Source organism: Orcinus orca, chromosome 15 (genome assembly GCF_937001465.1).
Source record: "Orcinus orca chromosome 15, mOrcOrc1.1, whole genome shotgun sequence".
Lineage (NCBI taxonomy): Eukaryota > Metazoa > Chordata > Mammalia > Artiodactyla > Delphinidae > Orcinus > Orcinus orca.
In genome coordinates, this window is record NC_064573.1 from 51,950,060 (window position 1) to 51,971,711 (window position 21,652).

The 21,652-nt window shown below is 34.6% G+C and overlaps 1 protein-coding gene across 4 annotated transcripts in view; it reads left to right on the forward strand.

Moving 5' to 3' along the window:
- Nucleotides 1–21,652, forward strand: part of ROCK1 (Rho associated coiled-coil containing protein kinase 1) — a 146,838-nt gene that overhangs the window by 122,567 nt on the left and 2,619 nt on the right. For 3 of the 4 annotated variants that reach the window (XM_049698115.1, XM_049698118.1, XM_049698119.1), the window contains exons 23-32: nucleotides 5,603–5,768; nucleotides 7,397–7,490; nucleotides 8,354–8,442; nucleotides 9,657–9,845; nucleotides 10,698–10,857; nucleotides 17,199–17,269; nucleotides 17,474–17,562; nucleotides 20,513–20,591; nucleotides 20,750–21,011; nucleotides 21,360–21,567. In XM_049698115.1, coding sequence (XP_049554072.1) covers nucleotides 5,603–5,768; nucleotides 7,397–7,490; nucleotides 8,354–8,442; nucleotides 9,657–9,845; nucleotides 10,698–10,857; nucleotides 17,199–17,269; nucleotides 17,474–17,562; nucleotides 20,513–20,591; nucleotides 20,750–21,011; nucleotides 21,360–21,567 — 1,407 coding nt within the window. Of the gene's footprint in view, nucleotides 1–5,602; nucleotides 5,769–7,396; nucleotides 7,491–8,353; nucleotides 8,443–9,656; nucleotides 9,846–10,697; nucleotides 10,858–17,198; nucleotides 17,270–17,473; nucleotides 17,563–20,512; nucleotides 20,592–20,749; nucleotides 21,012–21,359; nucleotides 21,572–21,652 lie in introns of those variants that run through there. The other variant, XM_049698116.1, reaches the window with a different exon arrangement.

Genomic DNA, 21,652 nt, shown 5'->3' on the forward strand with positions numbered 1-21,652 from the left:
TTATTAATAAGTTATGGCTCTTACCATCAAGTGCTTCAGAATCTAGTCAGGAAACAGATATAATTAAGGTAGGTAGCTATGACAAAGTGCTATTGGAATATACTGAAGGGGTATATACCTCATCTTACCATCTGGGATTCAGAGAACATTCCCCAGGTGACAACTAAGCAGAGTAGAATTCACCAGGGAATGGGATATGGGTTGAGAACAGTATAGGCAAAAGCCAGTCTGTGATTTGGGAGCAGCAAATGCTTTCATTTGCCGGTAGGGAGACAGTTGGTGACAGATGAGGCTGGAGAGATAAACCTGAGTCAGATTACAAAGGGCTTGTGTGTCATTGGGAATTATCAACGTTGAAGAGTGGAAGATTTTATTTTTTTTGCCATTCTCTATTGTATATCCACATCACCTAGATCAGAGCTGGGCAAATAATAAGTATTCAATAAATAGTCAATGAATAAATGAAAATTTAAGCTAGGGGTTGACAAGATAGGGTTTTAGAAGTCTCCAGTCTTTAGAGAATGGATTGGAGTGAGGCAAAGCTGGGTGGATATAGGGAGTCCAGTTATACTGCCATAGGAATAATCTAGATATACAATTATAGTGGAAGTTGGCAGTAAAAGGAGAGGCAAGTGCATAGGAAAAAATAAGAAAGTAGAAGCAATAGGAGTTGTAGATTTGAAGGTATGGGGATAAAAGTTAGGGAAAATTTCAGGTCAGCTCAAGTTTCTGACCAGGACAATTGGGTTGTTGGTAGTGGTAGTCCCTAAGCTAAAATACCAGTTTGGGGGAATGAGAGCAAACAAGGTTATTTCTATTTCACACCTACTGAGTTTGAGGTGCCTATGGGATGTCCAGAGAGAAATGGATACCAGACATTGGCATTATTGCTTTAGAACTCAAAGATAAGGACTTGAAGCCAATTCAACAGTCATTTCTTGCTGAAACCACTAAGATAGATGAGATTTATTAAGACAGTTGTGTTTATCAGGGTTTATGAACTCTTGAGCCTATGATACCATACATGTAACTGGGTTGAAGTTAGTTGGATCTAAGTATCGATAGCATCCATTGCGTGAGTTGTGAGGATTATAACAAACTGAAGAGTTCACGTCCTCAGTTCTGAGCATTTGCTGCCACATGGTAGCACTGACCCAGTATTTCAAGATCTTCTGATTTTTCAAGAGAAGCCAGGAATCTCAGTTTTTATGTAAAATATTGGCCCAAATTTATTTTTAAGTGTGTATGTGTGTGTGCATGCATGTGCATGCACATGCAGGTACAGAAAGGAGGTAGGAGGGGACATTTATATGGACTCATTTGGCTCTCAAGCAACAAGTTGTAACCCCTAGTGTAGGATAAGGAATGGGCAGAGGAAGGGAAAGTATAAAGTCACCCATAATACAAAGAGGAAAGCAGAGTGGGGTATCACAAATGCCAGGGGAATAGAATATTTCAAAAAAGAGAAAGTGACTTAAAATTCCAAATACTCAGAAAGGTCAAGTAAAAAATAAATTGTCCCATTATATTTAAGGTTGTTATCTTGTTGAGAACAGCTTGTAAATAGTGATGACAATATTGATAGGTACTATACTGAAGTAGACTGAGACATGAGTGGGAAGGGTAGAAGTACAGAGAGAGTAGAAAGCAGCCACATTGACCTCTTTACTATTCACAAACCAGTCTGTTACTCTTCTGCCTCAGGGCCTTTGGACTTGCTTATCCCTCTGCCTGGAACATTTTCCTCTGAATATCCACATGGGTTCTTCCTTTACACTCTTCAGGTCTAGGCCTAAATGTAATCTCGAGAGACCTTCCCTGAACACTCAAAAATTGAGAATGCCCTCACCTTACTACCTAGCTGCCCAGCTCAGTACTTTCTTCCTTGTTTTATTTTTACCTTAGCACTTATCTCTTCCTAATATATTATAGAATTTGCTTACTTACTCTGTTGTTTTTCTCTTTCCATTCAAACTTAAGCTCAACAAAGGAAGGAATTTTCAGTTGTTTTGTTCTTAACTCTAATTCACTGCTATATGCCTAGCATCTAGAATTGTACCTAGAACATTGTAGATGCTCAGTAAATATTTATTAAATCAAAAAATTCAAGAAACATAGTTGTTAAGGCAAGAAGCTATGGCTGTAGCTGGAGGAGACTGTGAAGGAGCGTCATTTATTTTTAAAGATAGCAGAAATTTGAACATTGGACATGGCAAGGAAATCAGAGTGGAAAAAGTTGCACATCTGTTCACTGATTCAAACAAAATTTCTGAGCACTTTCTATGGGCCAGATGCTTTTCTAGGCATTTGGAATATAGCAGTGAATAAGAACAAAGCCCCTGCTTATAATCTTATAATCTAGAAGCATAGGGAATTATTGATAAATGATTTCTTAAAGGAGATAGGAGAATAAAAGTGAGAGATTGGCCTTAAACATCAGTAAAGACAGGTCTTTTACTATGGAGAGTTGTGAAGGATGTCTGAATGAATGTAGTTGCAGATAATTTATCTGAACCTGATGCAAAGCAGTAACCCCAGATGAGAACGTGTTATCCATCTGAAGCCCTGCATTACCACCCCTTAGTATTCATGGACTTACCAATGGCAGTATTTTTTATCTTTTCCTAACTCCCCTACTCTTCTAGACAACTATTTTCTATCTTTTTCTCCTTCCTCAAATCAACAACTTCTCCTTGTTCTCATACTCAGCAAATGGCCTTGCTTCCTGGAAGTCATAGAACATCTTCTCTCTTCCACCACCATAGCTACTAACCTGTTTGCGTCTGTACCTAAAACCCTACCGTCCTTCTGATTCATGTAAATGGACAAAATTTACATGAATTTACCTAAAGGCAGCCCCTCGATCCCATCCCTTTCTGCCTACTTAAAAGTATGACTCCAATAATACTCTCATCTTTCCTACATCATTTTTTCCTTTCTGTAGGCATTCCTATTGTTATATAAGCATACAGGTAAACATATCCTTAAAAAATAACCTCCTTTTCTTTTTTGTTTTTTTGTAAGCGTTTTAAAATTTTATTTATTTATTTATATTTTTGGCTGCGTTGGGTGTTTGTTGCTGCGCGCAGGCTTCCTCTAGTTGCGGTGAGTGGGGGCTACTCTTCGTTGCGGTGCGCAGGCTTCTCATTGTGGTGGCTTCTCATGTTGCAGAGCACGGGCTCTAAGTGTGAGGGCTTCAGTAGTTGTGGCTTGCGGGCTCCAGAGCACAGGCTCTGCGGTTGTGGCACACGAGCTTAGTTGCTCTGCAGCATGTGGGATCTTCCTGGACCGTGGATGGAACCCATGTCCCCTGCATTGTCAGGTGGATTCTTAACCACTGCGCCACCAGGAAAGTCCAGCCTGCTTTTCTTTAAACTACATATCTACTTCCAGGTAGCATCCTATTTTTTTGCTTCCTTTTGTAGCAAACTTCCTTGAAAAGTGACATACCATTTATCATCAGGTCCTCTTCTCCCATTCTCTCTCGAGCTCACTCAAGACTTTTGTACTTATTACTCTACCAAAATAACCCTTTTCAAGGCCACTGGTGACTTCCTAATAGCTAAAAACTATACTCAGTTCTCAGTCCTTATCTTATTTAATAGCAGCAATTGACATAATTGATTACTGTCTCTTGACAAAATTTCTTTATTGGCTTCTGTGACACCAAACACTGTTTTCCTCTTATTGAACTGGTTGCTCTTCCTCACCCTTCTTTGCTCCTTTGTCCTTTCCCATCTCTGAGACCTTTGATGTTTGGAGGACCCAAGGGATCACTCCCTACTTGTTCTCATCTAGCCTCAGGGCTTTAAATAGCATCAATGTACAAGTATATTCTCCCCTGAATTCCAGACTTGTAAATCTAGCTGTCTGTTTGACATCTCCACTTGAGTGTTTAATAAGCATCTTATATGTAACATGTCCAGAAAAAATGCCTTACTCCCTCACCTTGCCAACCTGCTCCTCCCTGTCTTCCCCATGTCAACATTAGCTATTCTGTTATTCCTAGTTGCTTAAATCCAAAACTTGGAGTCATCCTAGACTCTTCTTTTTTTCTTATACTCTGCATGAAATCCATCAATAAATCCTAGCTATAACTAAAAAAACATGTCCATAATATGATCACTTCTCACCACTTTTAACATTTACCAGCTTAATCCAAACTACCATCATCTCCAATCTCGATTATTTCAGTTGCCTCTTAACTGGTATCCCTGCTTCTATCGTTGTTCTCCTTCTAGTCTGATCTTAAACAGCCAGAATGATCTTTTTAAGACAGAATACTCAGTGTAAAAGCCAAAGGCCCTATATTGTTTTAGAAAGCCTTATAATACCTGTTCTCTCTCCCCACTTCTCTTACTATATCTCACAACTTCCCCCAACCCCTCTTCACTCTGCTCACATTAGCTTCCTTCAGAACATTTAGGCACTTGGTATTAGATGTTTCCTCTGCCTGAAGCTGTATTCCCGGATATACTGCATGGTTCTTTTACTTCCTCCATATATTTCCTCAAATGTCAGCTTAGCAGAGAGGCCTCCTTGATCACCCTCTATAAAATAGTGACCACACTCATAGCCTCTTCACCTTTCTTTTCATTGTTCTGTGTGATATACTGTATATTGTTCATTTCTTTAAACTATCTCACACTACTAACGTATGTTTTCTGAGGGCAGGGAGTTTGTTACTGCTGTATGCCTTAATTCTTAGAACAGTGTTTGACACATAGGAACATTCAAATATTTGTTGGACAAAAACAATTGTCCAAAAAATTATTTTTTGTAGCCACTATATGTCTTCCTCTTTAGGCTTGAGGCAGCCTAAAGTATTTGTATTACTCTCTTAATAGAAAATAGTTGGAAGTCATTCATTCATTCATTTAATAAACATTTATTGTGCACCTACTGTATGTAGGGGTTACAATTATGACCAAGATAACTTATCGAAGACAGGTTCTTTGGGAAGAGCAGGCAAACTGCAGTGATCTGGTCGTGGTCTGAATGTCAATTCTGAAAGGCTTTTAAAATGTAATTCCTAAGGAGCATTTCTAGAATAGTTTACAGTGTCTATTTATAAGTCTTCATAATCTCATTGAATTTCAGAGCTGGAAGGGACCTCAAAAATAATGTAGTTTAATCCTCTCATTTTATGGATTTGATTAAGTTGAGCTCCAGTAAGTATAATGAACTTGCCCAATGTCCCTAACCAATTAGGTAGTGGTAGAATGGGGATAAGGGTCCAGGCCTGGCCTCTTGATTTATAAGCCAATGACTTTTCCACTGTGCCATGCTGCGTTTCATTCCAGATCCCAACACATTCCCTTCTAGAAGTAGACCTCTTGCCATTGTTTTATTACCTTTTCCTTAGTTAAGCAAAATAGCAGGTACAAGGTTAAAGTGTCCTTTGCTTTTATAGTTTTTCTAAGTGTGAGAGGTTAGATTCATTACTTTCATAGGAAGTCTGTAATGGATTCAAGGTTTATTTTAAGCAATAAAATACTTAATTCATTTTATCATTTAAAAAGAATTGTGTTTTTAAGCATATGATTAAGTTAGAAGAATGAATTGAATTTGTTTACATTCATTTCTCTTTTAAATCTACTAGAGAAACTCTTGCTACTCAGTTGGATCTAGCAGAAACAAAAGCCGAGTCTGAGCAGTTGGCTCGAGGGCTTCTGGAAGAACAGTATTTTGAATTGACCCAAGAAAGCAAGAAAGCTGCTTCAAGAAATAGACAAGAGATTACAGATAAAGAGCACACTGTTAGTCGGGTAAGTGTGATAGTTCATTAAGTTATGTGATTAAAATTAATTTAAAAATCAAAATAGGTTACATGTTAAAGTGTTTGGGTAAGTGTAAGTGCATGAGTATTTACTTATACACAATGGTCAACTTGTACTCATGTATAAAATAATTTATATAATCTAAAACAGTTGTTAATGATTGAAATTCTTATTCAGTGTATTGGGTTTTTTCCCTTTCTGGCTGTAGATCTTAATATATTTTCTGTGAAGAAATGCTTACCTTAAATTCATTTGTTTTATTATCTTAATAAATTGCAACTGATTTCATGACCAGAATTCTATAAAATTCAGAGAAACTATTTTGGGATAAAAAACTCTTTGTGGATATCTACAAATCCATTATAGAAAAAACAGTACTACAAACAATTACCTATTCCTGAAATTTATACTATGGTCTATGTATTATGGAGCTAGAAAGGGAAGTTAGAGAGATTTTTCTTCTTGGTGGTGAAGCCACCATCAAGTGCTCTGGTATAAGCAGGTCTGAGTTCAAATCCCAGCTTTGCCCCTAAGAAGTTACATGGTCTTGGCAGTTTGCTTTAACTTCTCCAAGCCTCAGATTCTTCATCTATAATATAGAAACAATACCTATTCCACAGGTTTCTTACGAAGATTAAATGAAATCATATAAATAGAAGGGTGAATAAGTACATTACTAAAAGACATTGTTGGAGGACAGAGGAAATGAAAAGTGCCCACCGAACTGAGAAGGTATCTTGAGACCGAAAAACAAGGCAGGCAGCTCCGTATAATCAGTGGATCAGTTTATTATAGGGTACCCTACTCACAGAGTGGGTTTGGACAGACAACGATATGGAAGCATTCACAGCTACACTCCATACCACCAAGGGACCATTGGGACAATGTTATAGTTAACCTAGGGTATGGGGGGTATGTGCTTGGAAATAGGAAGTGCATTCCTACGTCAAGATTTATGAATAGATAACTAGTCTCGTAGGTACCAGGAATATGTCAGCAAAGGTCTTCATCATTGATTGGGGACTAACAGAGCATAGAGGCCACCTGGTCTTAATGATTATTAAATAGTATCTATTAACTACAAAGCCCTTGATAACAAAGAAGTGATTTTTACCACACAGTACAGTTCTGGATAGGGTCCGGGGAAGGACAGGAGGAACTATATGGGCCCACAATGGCATCATTTATGCTAACAGCCATACAGTAATCATCAAACATTTTAAATTGTCATTTTCATCATCATTATTCAGATGAAGAAACTGAATCCCAGAAAGGTTGTGACTTGCTAAGGGTCACAGAGCTAGAAAACTAAATGCACATTTCCTAGTTTCTAGTCTCGTTCTCTTTTCATTACATTTTTTATTCCTTCCGTTCATATGTAATGTGTATATACACACACACTGAAATAATTTTTGGAAGCTAACAATTGTTTTAAAATATTTTGAATTTAATTATATCCACATATTTTAAACTGGAAACCAGATGTTTTTATAATTAAGCAATGTCTGACCTGTCCTCATCTATGGAAAATGCAAGTATTTTTTTAAAGGTTATTGCTTTAAATATGGGACTAGCAAAGAGACTATATAGCTTAAACGTTTCTGTGCTTTGTTTAGCTCGAAGAAACGAACAGTATGCTAACCAAAGATATTGAATTATTAAGAAAAGAAAATGAAGAGCTAACTGATAAAATGAGGAAGGCAGAGGAAGGTATGTAGGATTTTTTTAAAAATCATAAGTTAAATCAAGTTCAGAGGTAAATCTTTATGTTATATGCATTAGGTTTTTGAAATATTTGTTTTCATATATTAAATAACTTTTGTAGCCGTAAGTATTATCTTAGTAGAACTTAAATATTCTCACCACCAAACCCCACAAAAAGGTAAATATGTGAGGTGATTGATGTGTTAATTAACTTGATTGTGGGGGATCCTTTCACAATGTATGTGTATATCAATTCATCACATTGTACACTTTAAATATCTTAAAATTTTAGTTGTCTATTTTACCTCAATTAACTGAAAAAAATCTTTTAAAAAAATTAATTAATTTTATTTATTTATTTTTGGCTGCATTGGGTCTTCATTGCTGCGTGCGGGCTTTCTCTAGTTGCGGCGAGTGGGGGCTACTCTTCACTGTGGTGCACAGGCTTCTCATTGTGGTGGCTTCTCTTGTTGTGGAGCACGGGCTCTAGGCGCGCGGGCTTCAGTAGTTGTGGCTCACGGGCTCAGTAGTTGTGGAGCACAGGCTTAGTTGCTCCGCCGCATGTGGAATCTTCCTGGACCAGGGCTTGAACCCGGGTCCCCTGCATTGGCAAGCGATTCTTAACCACTGTGCCACCAGGGAAGCCCTGGAAAAATATCTTAATGAAGTTACTAAAAGTTATTATGTGGTATATGCTAATTTGAATAATTAGTTATTGTTACTAATAACTAAGTAAGAATTAAATATTTTATTGCTTAAAATAAACCTTGAATCCATTACAAAATTTCTATAAAAGTATCTCATTGTTACTTTGCAAGGCAGAAATTAATTAATGCCATGCAATAACATTTTATATAATTTGTTGACAGAATATAAACTGAAGAAGGAGGAGGAGATCAATAATCTTAAGGCTGCCTTTGAAAAGAATATCAATACAGAACGAACCCTTAAAACGCAGGTATACATGCTCTTAGCCTTTTCCATGTGTTTGTATTTGAGTATCATATATTCAGAAGTTAATATTTGCTCTTCATGTCCTTTTCTTAAAACTGAGATTATAAGGTTCAAGCTTTTCATTAGAACAAGTAATGTAATATTCTTTCTTCATTAAATGTGGAAGACTTATTCAGGAAGTAGGATTTCAATCGAGTTAAGAAAGCTAATTCGTCTAGTCACCTGATTAGTGAAGAATTTGTTTTAGACTGTATGGAAAACCTACAATTGACAGTAGGAAAACTTAATGAGGAGAAACCACATACTTGACTGAAGTCAAGAGAGAAGAATGGGGAGTGAATAAGAAACTTAAAAGGGGTGGAGGTATCATTTTGCTTTGTATTTTGCAGCTAGATCAGATTTTTTACAGTAAAACTTGGTATCTTGTCATTTTACCAAGTTATCCAGTAGTTTAAATTCTTCATAAGGTGCTGTGTACCTCAGTTGATTTTTACAGTAAAATAAATATTTTCTACTTGATAGCTCCTTACCACTAATCTATTCTCCCTCTCAACAATCCTTCAACTAGAATAGTCTTTCAAAAAGGCACTTAATACCTGTTGAAAATCCTTCAGTGGAGATTTTACTTCCCTTTATACCAAAACAGAGACCATGAAGAAAAAGGTTGACATTTATTACATACAAAAAAGTCCAAAAGAACATAAGTTGAAAGAAAATAAACTACGAAGAATATTTGCAGCATATATAGATAAATATAAAGAGCATCTGCAAAAAAGAAAAAGACAATCCAATAGAAAAAAAGAAAAAGTAAGGGACACTTAAGAGAAAAAAGAAGCAGTATCACTCTGTACTGTCATGCTTGCTTATCCTCCTCCTCCACCAGACTAGGATGCCTTTGGGGCATAATTGTATTTTCTGTCCTTGTCTCTAGTGCCTATCAGAGTGCTTACATGCAGTATAAGTGCTGAATAATTGTTGAACAATAACTGGATTTTTGCAAGCCTGTCTGGTTCTTACATTTGAACAATGAGATGAATCAATAATAGTTACTTGTGCTACCAATGATCATATTCCAACGTTCATTAGGTTCTCCTAATTTTCACATACACAAAAAGTCCTGCTTCCTGATTTTGAAGAAAAATATATATTTTTAGTGGAGATTTAAATTGGGTAGCTACAGTGAAGAACCTTATTAATAACATTTTAATATTTTAATAGGCTGTTAACAAGTTGGCAGAAATAATGAATCGGAAAGACTTTAAAATTGATAGAAAGAAAGCTAATACACAGGATTTGAGAAAGAAGGAAAAGGAAAATCGAAAGCTACAACTTGAACTCAACCAAGAAAGAGAGAAATTCAACCAGATGGTAGTGAAACATCAGAAGGAACTGAATGACATGCAAGCGGTAAGGTTGTGTGTTGCACTTGTAGGATTATTTTAAATTATTACTGTATATACTTACTGTCTACTGATCTCATTTAGTTTTTTTAGTATAAAAATCATATTTAGGTTTATATTCTCCATAATTTGATTACTGTTACTCTAATTTGAACAATGATCTTGAAAAAATAGAAAGATACTCTGTTGCCTATTAACTATGACTTGAGTAATTTTTACCCCTTAGCATCAGCTTGATTAGAGATGGTACTTTTAGAGAAACAACCAAGGGTTTTGCCTCTTTGGCTTCAGACTGAAATTGAGATATGACTGGTATAATATTGACTATAGTTGGGATAGTGGAATTGGAGTATTATAGCCTTTTTGTTTCCTCGGATAAGGACTCACTTTTCAAAATATCAAGCTTAATTTTTTTGATGCTTCCTAGCTTAATAGCACAAAATTGAGAACATGGTCTCTGATCTTAGGCAGACTTAGATACAAGCATTGACTCCATCATTTATTTTACCATCCTGAGAAGCTTTCTATATGTTTTAAATTATTTTGTTTGAAGCCATAAAAGCAATTTCTGTTGTTTTAACAGGTGTTTGGTTTTGGTTTTTGATGCTTTGTATTAAAAAAAAAAACTTATCTAAAGCAAAGAGTAAAGGAGCTTATCCAAGCAATGTATTACTGAGGAAGAGAACTTGCACATTTATAGTTGTATTAAAATCTGTGGTAGTAAACATTCATGAAGTTTACAGTAAATTTTTAGTATTAATAATTCTAGATTACTTATAGTTCCACTAATTCTTAATTTCTAATGTTGGAAATTTTGATCTTGATTCTTTATATTATCTTGGTATTTTTTAAAAAATAGCAATTGGTAGAAGAATGTACACATAGGAATGAGCTTCAGATGCAGTTGGCTAGCAAAGAGAGTGACATTGAGCAATTGCGTGCGAAACTTTTGGACCTATCAGATTCTACAAGTGTTGCTAGTTTTCCTAGTGCTGATGAAACTGATGGAAACCTTCCAGGTAAGAATATTTTCTGTTACTTCTTTCAAGTTTGCTTAAACGTCATGGAAATTAATGTAGATTTCTTTCATTTGGATTTCTACCTCTTTGTTGTTTTGTCCATGGATTCTTAAGAAGGGATTTATGTTTCTGATAGCCAGAGTCTGATGACATTTGTATACCTAGTGCATTTTATAGAATAAAAGCAGTCATAAGCAGTCTTAGACTATTAAAATAGATCTGAGTGGCTCTAACTAAATAGAAACTTGAAGATGTTTATGAATCAGTATTGAACCAGCCTAATGCCATGGTGAAAGTTGAAGCTGCTGCTACAACTCTCACCATTTAAGGAGGATTGTACATGTTTTCATGAGTAGCAGCTCTGCAGTGTTTTATGTATTTTTTTGCTAAAACTAAGAACTATACTTAATAATCAGAACCACAGCAGCTCTATATAGAAGCCCACCTAATGCTATAGTGATAAACTTTAATCAGACTTGAAGTTTCAAATTTGGTGAAATAGATAAAAGGGGTTGGAAGATGCAGAGAGGGGGCAGGAAGTCAAGTAAAGGCAAAAGCGAGTAGCTAGGATTTCAGACCTTTTCTTCTTTTTCCTTTTTTTTTCTAGTGGAGAATCAATTGAAAAATAAACACAGCCTCATTCTTCGGTTCATTGTAGTATAGGTTATAGTACATTTATGTCTTTTTAACAGAGATGAACAATACAGGTTCAATTTAGAAATGAATAGGTTATATATATTAAAACATGCATTACAGATTTTAAAGGCATACACACACACACACAACACATTTGACCTACTACATATTCTTAGTTCAAGGTCTTGAAAGTTTTGTAACATGGTCCTAAACTTGAAAATAGACTTTATTTAATGTATTTCCTGAATAATGCATAAAAAGATATGAATCAGCACATTTGATATAATAGGGATCTGTTTTAACAGGTATTACTTGTTTTTTGAGAATTTGATATAAGAAACTTGATAGACTACTTAGAAAATTTTACGTTATCATTCTTGGTCAAGAAAGTGGGACTCAAAGTAGGAAGTGAATTCAGTTCTTATTTGTATTCTGTGTAATCCCTGCCCTCATTCTTCGGTGGCTTTGCTAGCCCAAAATGAGATATCTGGAAAGTGAAGGACAGGGAATAAATATTTCTTACTCCAGTGGTCAAGAAATTCCTTCTGTATTCCCATTTTTGGCTCTCTGAAACCTCCTGCCTCTTGAGACTCTTGTAGGTGCACATCCTTATCAGAGGATCACTTTGGATTTAATAAGAATCTCTAGCTTCAGCCGTTGTTTGAACATCTTTCTAAAGTTATGACTTAATCATCAGTTAAGAAAGAGTATGAATTTTAGGGCAGTTTGTCTACATTCCTTCACTTGTTGAACTGAAATTGTAGTTTAGGTTCCCTCTTCATTAACCCCAAGATATTTCTAGTTATTTAGTTAAAGGAATTCTTTCTCTAGTGTAGGTTAAATATCCTGACAAGGTTTTTGTCTTTATCCCACCCATTTCCCTTTAACTTTGTTTATAATGTCTTACTATGTATGCCTTGGTTTTCCTTGTATTAAGTTAAACATTTCAGAGACTGATTCATTATTGGTGAATGCTATCTAGAGGATTTGAATTGAAAGATGAGGTTGGGAGAAGGTAATGAGTTTTATCTTTCATCCTGGCTTATTCAGGAAGGCTAAACTCAAAGCATCATCAGGTGGTTTGATTGGCAGACTTAGGTGAGATATCCATTTAGATTTCAGAATCCTGACCTAATAAATCCACTCAGGAGTCAGTCAGCAAAGAGATTTTTAAATTTTTCTACTGGCTCCACTCTGAGTATATAATATTTAGAATAGCTTAGTATTTTCAGAGATTTTGCTTTTAAGGATTTCAAAGTTCAAACAAAGTGGGAAAACAAAAAGGCTCTGGTGGCCATTCTCCATTGCTATAAAGGGAGACCAATTAGGGTATCTCTTTCTCTATTAACTGTGTTCTCAGTTTGAACTTTACAGAGGTCTCTGTAGTGCTGAACCTTTTCATATTGGAGACTATGACTTTCATATTGGAGGTAGAAATTAATGGATAATCATTACCAATGTTATTTTACCTCTGTGTCAGATATTTTACTAGTAAATTGAAAATATGTACTAAGTCTGCCATTTACTAGATCTCTGGCAAATAAAGTTAAGGTTTTGTGGTAATATCTAGGAAGAATTGTAAAGAATTTTGGTATTCATTCTTGTGAAGCGAACATGATAACACTACACTACGGAAACTTGATGCGGTATTCATCCTTAATTTGAGAGAGTTACATATCATTCAAGTGTCTGAAAGATTTTTTTGAAAGTGATGATTAATTTTACTTAGTTTGGAAAACTGATAAATGAATTTGAACTACAGATTTACAAAGGGAGGTCTTAGAATAGTTAAATAGTTAAAATGAAGGCCTTTTGAAATATTGATCATATTTTTAGTTCAGTGAGATGGTTTTTTAAGTAGTTAGGTGGATAAACTGATAATATACTTTATTTCTCTTAGATTTCATCATTCAATATAAAGAATCTCATTTAATTATCTTGTTTATTTAGAGTTCAGCCTCTGTCATTTTCTCAGCTGGCATCTTGTCATTAACTAGATTAAATCTCTCTAAGTTTCCCAATTCTAAAAACCTTAGAGAAAATGGTTATCCTTCTCTGACTTATAACCCTTTGAAGTTCTTAATATCACTTTCATTCTCTTGTGTCTTCATCCTCCTTTTGGTTCTGTGGCAGGTTGTGGCCTTAGCACTGTAGATATAAAGGTTACCCTCTAGGGTTAAGGTTTTCCTATTGCCTAGATGACAGAAAGACTAAGGTGATATCTGGCTCTCCTTCCTTGTTTTTTTTCCTTTACTTTTGGAAATATTGACCTAAGAATCTGAAAAGAATGTAAAAATAGATGAAGCACTAAGAACACTGGTATCAGCATCCATTAATATTCATTATCTCTTATGGATTATCTGCATCATTCTCTTTCCATCCAGCTTGATCTCAGACTTTGTAACTTAAACCTGTGTATGCTGGATTTCTTGGTATGTTTCCAAGTATTTGAGTATATAAGAGTCTCTGACTTTGCCCAAATCTAATCAATGATTGGAGATAATCAGTACATCTGAATTCTTGAGCATTGATTTTTTTTTTCTTTTTTATATCACTTCTGAATATAATTTTAGAATTTTGGAGTGATTCTCTACCTTTATTTCTTAAGCAGTATGTAGTTTATCAAGTAAACTTTGGTAGTCTTCAGTGGTTAGCTTTGATGTTTAAATTGGCTGTATTTGATACTGATTTACGTGTAGTTAACCTCTTTCTTATTTGGGTAAAGGAGTTAATTGCTGATATTGCAGTAGTGCACATCTAAATTTTTTTGTAAGTTAAAATTGCTCTACAAATATGTAAAACCTGGGACCAAGTTGTTTTTGTACTTCAGTAGTATGTTATAGATAATAATATAGACTTAGAAGTCCTCAGCATTTCTTTTATTTATCTGGAGAAGCTGATTTCTGTGCTTGTATTGTAAAAGATAGAATTTAGAGCATTATACTTTCAGATTGCCACTTAGGTCACAAGTGGTCATAGTTTTGAAGGAGGTCTTTATATACTTAAAAAAAAAACTGGTATATTAACTTGCATGTAAGACAGAAGTAAGTAGTTTTTTTTAATTTATCACTGAGCTTAGTTTACCTGCTTCTCTGAAGGGAATTCACCAGAAGGAAAGACTAAGATTCTCTCCTATAACATTATTGTTTTAAATTGGCAAAAACCTTCACATATCTTCAGCATCTTTTTTGAGTTCCTAATTTCTTCATTTTATTTAAATTAGAGCAAATATAAAATTGGGCTTATTTAATTCATAAAATGCCTTTGATGTATAAAATTTCTATAGGAACACTGAAATGACATACATTCAGTCATACAGTCTTCAACATACAACAATTCATTGAAAATCTATTTCAAACCTAGAGCCAGAAAGCATAAATATTTTTGGCATTTATTCTCATAGAGAAATAACTTGGAGGGAGGAATATTTTGGCATACACAATTTTGTATAAATGTCAAGATTTCAGTGGCTTTTACATCTTTTATTTTTAGTGAGGAATTACTGGTATTAAATGGACTTTGGCACACTGAAGGGAAGTTTTCCTAGCAATAACTTTTTTCCTTTTCTACAACAGAATATTTGTGAATGATCAACAGCCTTCTGTATGTTACTTAATATAAAGCAGCCCTTTGGTTTTTAAATTACAACCATTATTTAAATAGAGGGTGAATTTAATTGGCTAAGTCAGAAAAAAAGAATTGCAAAATAAGCAAAAAAGGTATATATCAGGTACCTACTCTGTGTGTCAGATGCCTTGGAGTATAAATTTTTAAAAAGTGGGGCTTCCCTGGTGGCGCAGTGGTTGAGAGTCCGCCTGCCGATGCAGGGGACACGGGTTCGTGCCCCGGTCTGGGAGGATCCCACATGCCGCGGAGTGGCTGGGCCCGTGAGCCATGGCCGCTGAGCCTGCGTGTCTGGAGCCTGTGCTCTGCAACGGGAGAGGCCACAACAGTGAGAGGCCTGCGTACTGCCAAAAAAAATAAATAAATAAAATAATAAATAAATAAATAAAAAATAAAATAAAATAAAGTGTTAGTATATGGTCCCCTGCTCTCACAAAACTTACCAAGGAAATGCCCGATGGAACAAATTAATTATTGATGAACTAAATAACGGCAACTAAGAAAAAAACTTGGGAGATGAGGGGGATCATTTTGAACTGAAGTTTCTTATTATTTCTTCGACTTTAACAAAAACAACAATTTAGATGAAGGGGAATAACAAAAGCATAGGGCATTAGGTACAGGGAAGAAGTTGGAACAATAACATTACTCCTGATTTAGTTAACTGCAAAGCTTGTTTAAGGAAAGAATATCATTGTGCTCTAGGAATTTAAACTCAGAAATTAGACTGCCTGGGTGAACCCTAAAGTTTTGACAGTTGCTGTGATTACCTTTGGGTAAGTTAGTTCACCTTGCTAAGCCTTAGTCTCTTCATTTGTAAATGGAGGATGATAGTAGAACCTATCTTATCCTATATTCCTAAGAATGTAATATCCTATGTTCATGGGACTATTATAGATTATTTATGAGGTATTCCTTGTAAAGCATTTGGGAAGTAATAAATGTACAGTAGACGTTACCTATTGTTATCATTACTGTAAGACCGAACTGTTTCACAACTTTTAAGTTATATGGAGGAGGGTAATGTATATTCCCCTTACGGGTCATGATTTGAGCCATGGTATAATGTCACATTATAGCATTGTACCTTACAGTTGGTCACTTGTCCCTTCTTTTGTGTTTCAAATATAATAGATCTAAAAAAACGGTTAAATGTTCTTATCTCTAACCTGATATAAAATAATCATTTCTAAATGGAATCATCTTTTTCCCCCAGATATTTTTAATAAACATTAATTATATTTAAATAGTAATAATAATTATAAAATGCACTGATCAAATTAGTCAAAGAATTTCTGGTATGCACAAACTGATAAAACATTAGCAGTTTTACCAACTGAATTCTGTGTTCTTTTACTGTTTATTAAATTCTGATGCTACAAACTTGAAAGGCTTTATTTATACCTCTTTTAGTTTGCTAAGAATTGTAATTGGATTTACCACTAGAATTAAGGACCCCTTCCCAACCAAATTTGGACACTTTTAATGAAATTATTTGGGGTGTTTTACCAAAAAGTTTATCAGAACATTGTACTGAGAAAACAAATAAAATACTGTCTCTTATTCTTTATATCTAGTTGATTCTGCCTGCATTCCTTATTTATTTATCTTCTATTCTTACCTTCTGTGAGTAATAGGACACTTGTGTACTTTTGCTTGCTCTTTCTTGTGTAAATCATGGCTCTGATTTGTTTCACTTGCTGCATTTTTTTTTTTTTTTTTGCTAAATACTTTTATATGAATGTTAAATGATATTTAAAGTCTTCTGTATCATATCCCATTTAAGCTGCAATCCATTCCAGTCTTGCCTGGCTATTAAGGGTACTGTTGTTACTTCATACTTTTATAATTGAGTACTGAATGTTAATTTTATGCGGAAAGTGGCTTGGAATTTTTTTCTGCAGTATTTGTATGGCCATTAAAGTTGATTTGTGTGATTGAAGCATGAAAGAGCAAATTATAGCATTTATTCATTTAGCTGTGTTCGAATGCCTGTTGCTGCATGCTGTCAGACAACTTGTAATAGCTTTTCCTTTTGTGACAATTTAAGGCTGAACACTATTTTTTTTTTTTTCTTCTAGAATCAAGAATTGAAGGTTGGCTTTCAATACCAAATAGAGGAAATATCAAAAGATACGGCTGGAAGAAACAGGTACAATATGCCTCAGTTTTTCTAATTGATATTTTGTTATATATTTTACTTTTAAAGCATACAACTTGTATTAACTGTCCTATTATTGGCATTGTTTTTAGATTACTACAATATGATCTAGACATAAATGGCAAGTATTGTGCTTATCACTTTAAACCAAGTTAATACTGCTCTTACCTCTTCCCCCCTTTTTTCTCATTTCAGTATGTTGTGGTAAGCAGCAAAAAAATTTTGTTTTATAATGATGAACAAGATAAGGAACAATCCAATCCATCTATGGTATTGGACATTGAGTAAGTTGCCTTTTATTGAATTTTAAGACTGAGTGTTAACCTACGATAATCAATTATTTTTAGACTTACCATTTAGTTTATATTTTGTTATTTAAACGTTATTGACTTTTTTCTTAACAAATTTAAATAATAACTATATTAAATCTTACTTTATCAAAATATGAGAGGGGAAATTTTGCATACCTGATCGATGTATTCTAAAGACAATTTTTTTTAATTTCAAGTGTTTATTGGTTTTATGTTCACAGAACATCTCAAAATATATGATTATGTGGTCATTGTTAAGAAGGAAATAAAATATATCTTTTTTTAATAATAGGTCAAAGAGGTCTGTAATAAGCTTAGGTTTTTTTCCTTGTATTCATTCTAAAACCATTTCTTAGGCACTGCTGCCTGTATTATCATAAGTGTTGTAGGTTGTATAAAATGAGTAAGACAGTTTCATATTTGAGGAGCTTACAGGCTAGTAGCAGGAAAGGTAAAATATATGCAATAACATACAAATTCAGAGTGAAGTGTGGTGGGTACGACAGAGAAATATAAACTTAAAATGAAGTTTTGCCATTCCTTTGTAATTAAACATTGTGGAGCTGATTATAGTTAAAATGTTAAAAAAATTGAGCAAGTACCAGAGAGTACTGATATTTTATTTCTCAATTTTAAAAAAAGACATTAGTTGTGAAAATTTAAATAATCAGCTTAACTGGAATAATACATAGACATTAATAAGAAAGACATCTTTCAACTAACTTAAATACTTTTTATGTTGATGAGAGTTTGTTGTTATTGTTGTTTTACCTTTTTATTGAGATGTAATTTTCATACAATAAAATACATACATCTTAAGTGTTCAGTCCAGTGACTTTTGACGGTTGTAAGCACCCGCATAATCAAACCCAGTACGAGATAAAGAACGTTTCTATCACCCTAAAAAGCTTGCTTGTGCCTCCTCAAGGGGAAAAAAAAAGATTATCTGAATTCTATCACTGAGATTTAGTTTTGCCTATTCTAGAACTTCATACTAATCGAATTTATAGTATGTACTCTTTCGTGCCTGGCTTCCCTCACTCGGCATAGTGTTTTGCTGTGTGTATTGATTGTTCTGTTTATTGCTGAGTAATATTCCATTGAATGAATATATCTCAGTTTGTTTATCCATTCTTTTGTTAATGGGCATTTGGGTTGCTTCTAAGAGAGCTATTTTAAGTAAGGCTGCTTTGAACATTCGTTTTTGTGGACTTAAGTTTTCATTTCTCATGGGTAAAATACCTAGGAGTGGAATCCTGGGTCATATAGTAAATCTATGTAAATAAATCTACCAGACAGTTCTCAAAAAAGGTTATACTGTTAATACTCAACAGCAATATTTGAGTTTCAGTTGCTTCACGTCTTCACCAACATTTGGTGTTGTCAGTCTGACTTTTAGCTGTTCTAATGGATGTGAAATGCTATTTTGTTATAGTTTATATTTTCCTTATGGCTAATGATGGCAAGAATCTTTCCATGTATTTATTGGCCATTTGTATCTCTTAAGTGTCTCCAAGTCTTTTGCTCATTTTTTAATTGGGCTGCTTATCTTTTTAAGGTTGGTTTACAGAAGTTCTGTATATATTCTGGCTTCAAATTTTATGTCAGGAATATGTAGTGCAAATATTTCCCAGTCTGTGGTTTGCCAGTTCATTTTCTTTATGGTGTCTTTTAATGGAAACCAATGTATCACTGGTTTGAAAAGGGTTATTGCCTTTTGTGTAGTCTGTCCAAGACATTTTTGCCTGCCCAAAGATTGTGAAGGTATTCTATGTTTTCTTCTAGGTTTTATTTTTAAGTTCTGATTGATCTCGTTTCTTTTTATGTTTGGTAAGAAGTAGTGGTAGAGGGTCTTCTGGCGGTTCAGTGGTTAAGACTCTGCGCTTCCACTGCAGGGTGCACGGGTTTGATCCCTTGTTGGGGAACTAAGATCCCGCGTGCCTCGCAGCGCGGCCAAAAAAGAAAAAAAAAAAAAAAAGGAGTAGTGGTTGAGGTTAATTTTTTTCCGGGGGGGTGGGGGTTGTTTTGTTTTGTTCATGTGGATATCTGGTTATTTCAACACTTTATTTATGTATATCAACCTTGAATATTCATCACTTATTAGTTTTAGAGATTTTGTGTATGTGTGTGGATTCCGCAGGGCTTTTCTACGTATACAGTAATGTCATCTTCAAATAATAATAGTTTTACTTCTGCCTTTCCAGCCTGCATGCCTTTACCACATGTATAGATTTGTATGGCCACCACCAAGTTAAAATATAGAATAGTTTCATCACAGGGATTCTTCATTGCCCTTTTATAGCCATAGGAAGCACCCTTTCTGTACTCCTCTCTAATCTTTGACAACCACTAATCTGTTCTCCATCTGTATAATTTTGTCACTTCAAGGATGTTATGTAAATGGAATCAAATAGTATGTAACATTCGATATGCTTCTTTCAGTCAGTGTAATTCCCTTGAAGTCCATCCAAGAGGTAGTTTTTTTCTTTTTGTGGTTGAGTAGTGTTCCATCGTATGACTGTATCACAGTTTGTTTAACCATTCATTTAAGTTTTTTCCAATTTTGGCCTATTAAAAATAAAGCTGCTGTGAACATTCATGTACAGGTTTCCATATATATAGATTTGTAAGAAATTGCCATACTCTTTTCCAGAGTGACTCTGCAGTTTTACATTTCTACCACAGTTGTATGAGTGATCTAGTTTCTCTGCATCATCACCAGCATTTGGTGTTATTACTATTTTTATTTTAAAAATTCTGATAGGAGTATAGTGATAACTTACTGTGATTTTAATTTGCATTTCTCTAATGACTAATCTTTTCCTATGCTTATTTGCCACGTCTGTGTTCTCGTCAACGAAATATGTCTTTTGCTATAAATGAGTTTTTATAATGGCCTACATCATATTTCTTTTCATTTTAGTAAATTGTTTCATGTTCGTCCTGTAACCCAAGGAGATGTGTACAGAGCTGAAACTGAAGAAATTCCTAAAATATTCCAGGTAAAAATCTGAAAATATAATTTTAGAAGATCCTTTACCTAAGTACTAAGTGTATTTGTGAAGTAAATGTAAATACACCAATACTTTTATACATTTGAAACTTGTATGTATAGATTAAGACCTTTTTTTAATCTTCTGTTTACCATTCCTAAATGTAGATACTATACGCAAATGAAGGTGAATGTAGAAAAGACGTAGAGATGGAACCAGTGCAACAAGCTGAGAAAACTAATTTTCAAAACCACAAAGGTCATGAGTTCATTCCTACCCTCTACCACTTTCCCGCCAACTGTGAGGCCTGTGCCAAACCGCTCTGGCATGTTTTTAAGCCACCCCCTGCCCTGGAATGTCGAAGGTGCCACGTTAAGTGCCACAGAGATCACTTAGATAAGAAAGAGGACTTAATTTCTCCATGTAAAGGTAAGGCATGAAAATTATTTTGATAACATGTAACAAATTAGAGACTTAAATCCCAATGAAATAACTTCTTCAGATGTGGCATTTCCTATACCAAGTTGAAAAGAGATAATAAGATGTAATATTTTGGCACTGGTGGAGCCACATGCATATTTCTGATTTTACTTTATTTTTCTTACTAATTTATGACTAATATTTTCTCTTTAAATTTTCCAACTTAATTGAATTAAGAAGACAAGATATTGTCCAAGCTTAATTAAGCATAGTAAATCTTTTTAAATTGTAAGAATATTTGATAAGGCTCTTTTAGGTATTATGTGACCTTAATTGTGCTCTTTTTTCTTAAAATAGTAAGTTATGATGTAACATCAGCAAGAGATATGCTGCTACTAGCATGTTCTCAGGATGAACAAAAAAAATGGGTAACTCATTTAGTAAAGAAGATTCCTAAGAATCCACCATCTGGTTTTGTTCGTGCGTCGCCTCGAACACTTTCTACAAGATCCACTGCAAATCAGTCTTTCCGGAAAGTGGTCAAAAATACATCTGGAAAAACTAGGTAAGGATTGAAATGTTAACCTTTTTAACTGTGAGTATGTGATTGGATAATATCTATTAAAATCCAGAGTCCGATTGTTCTTTTC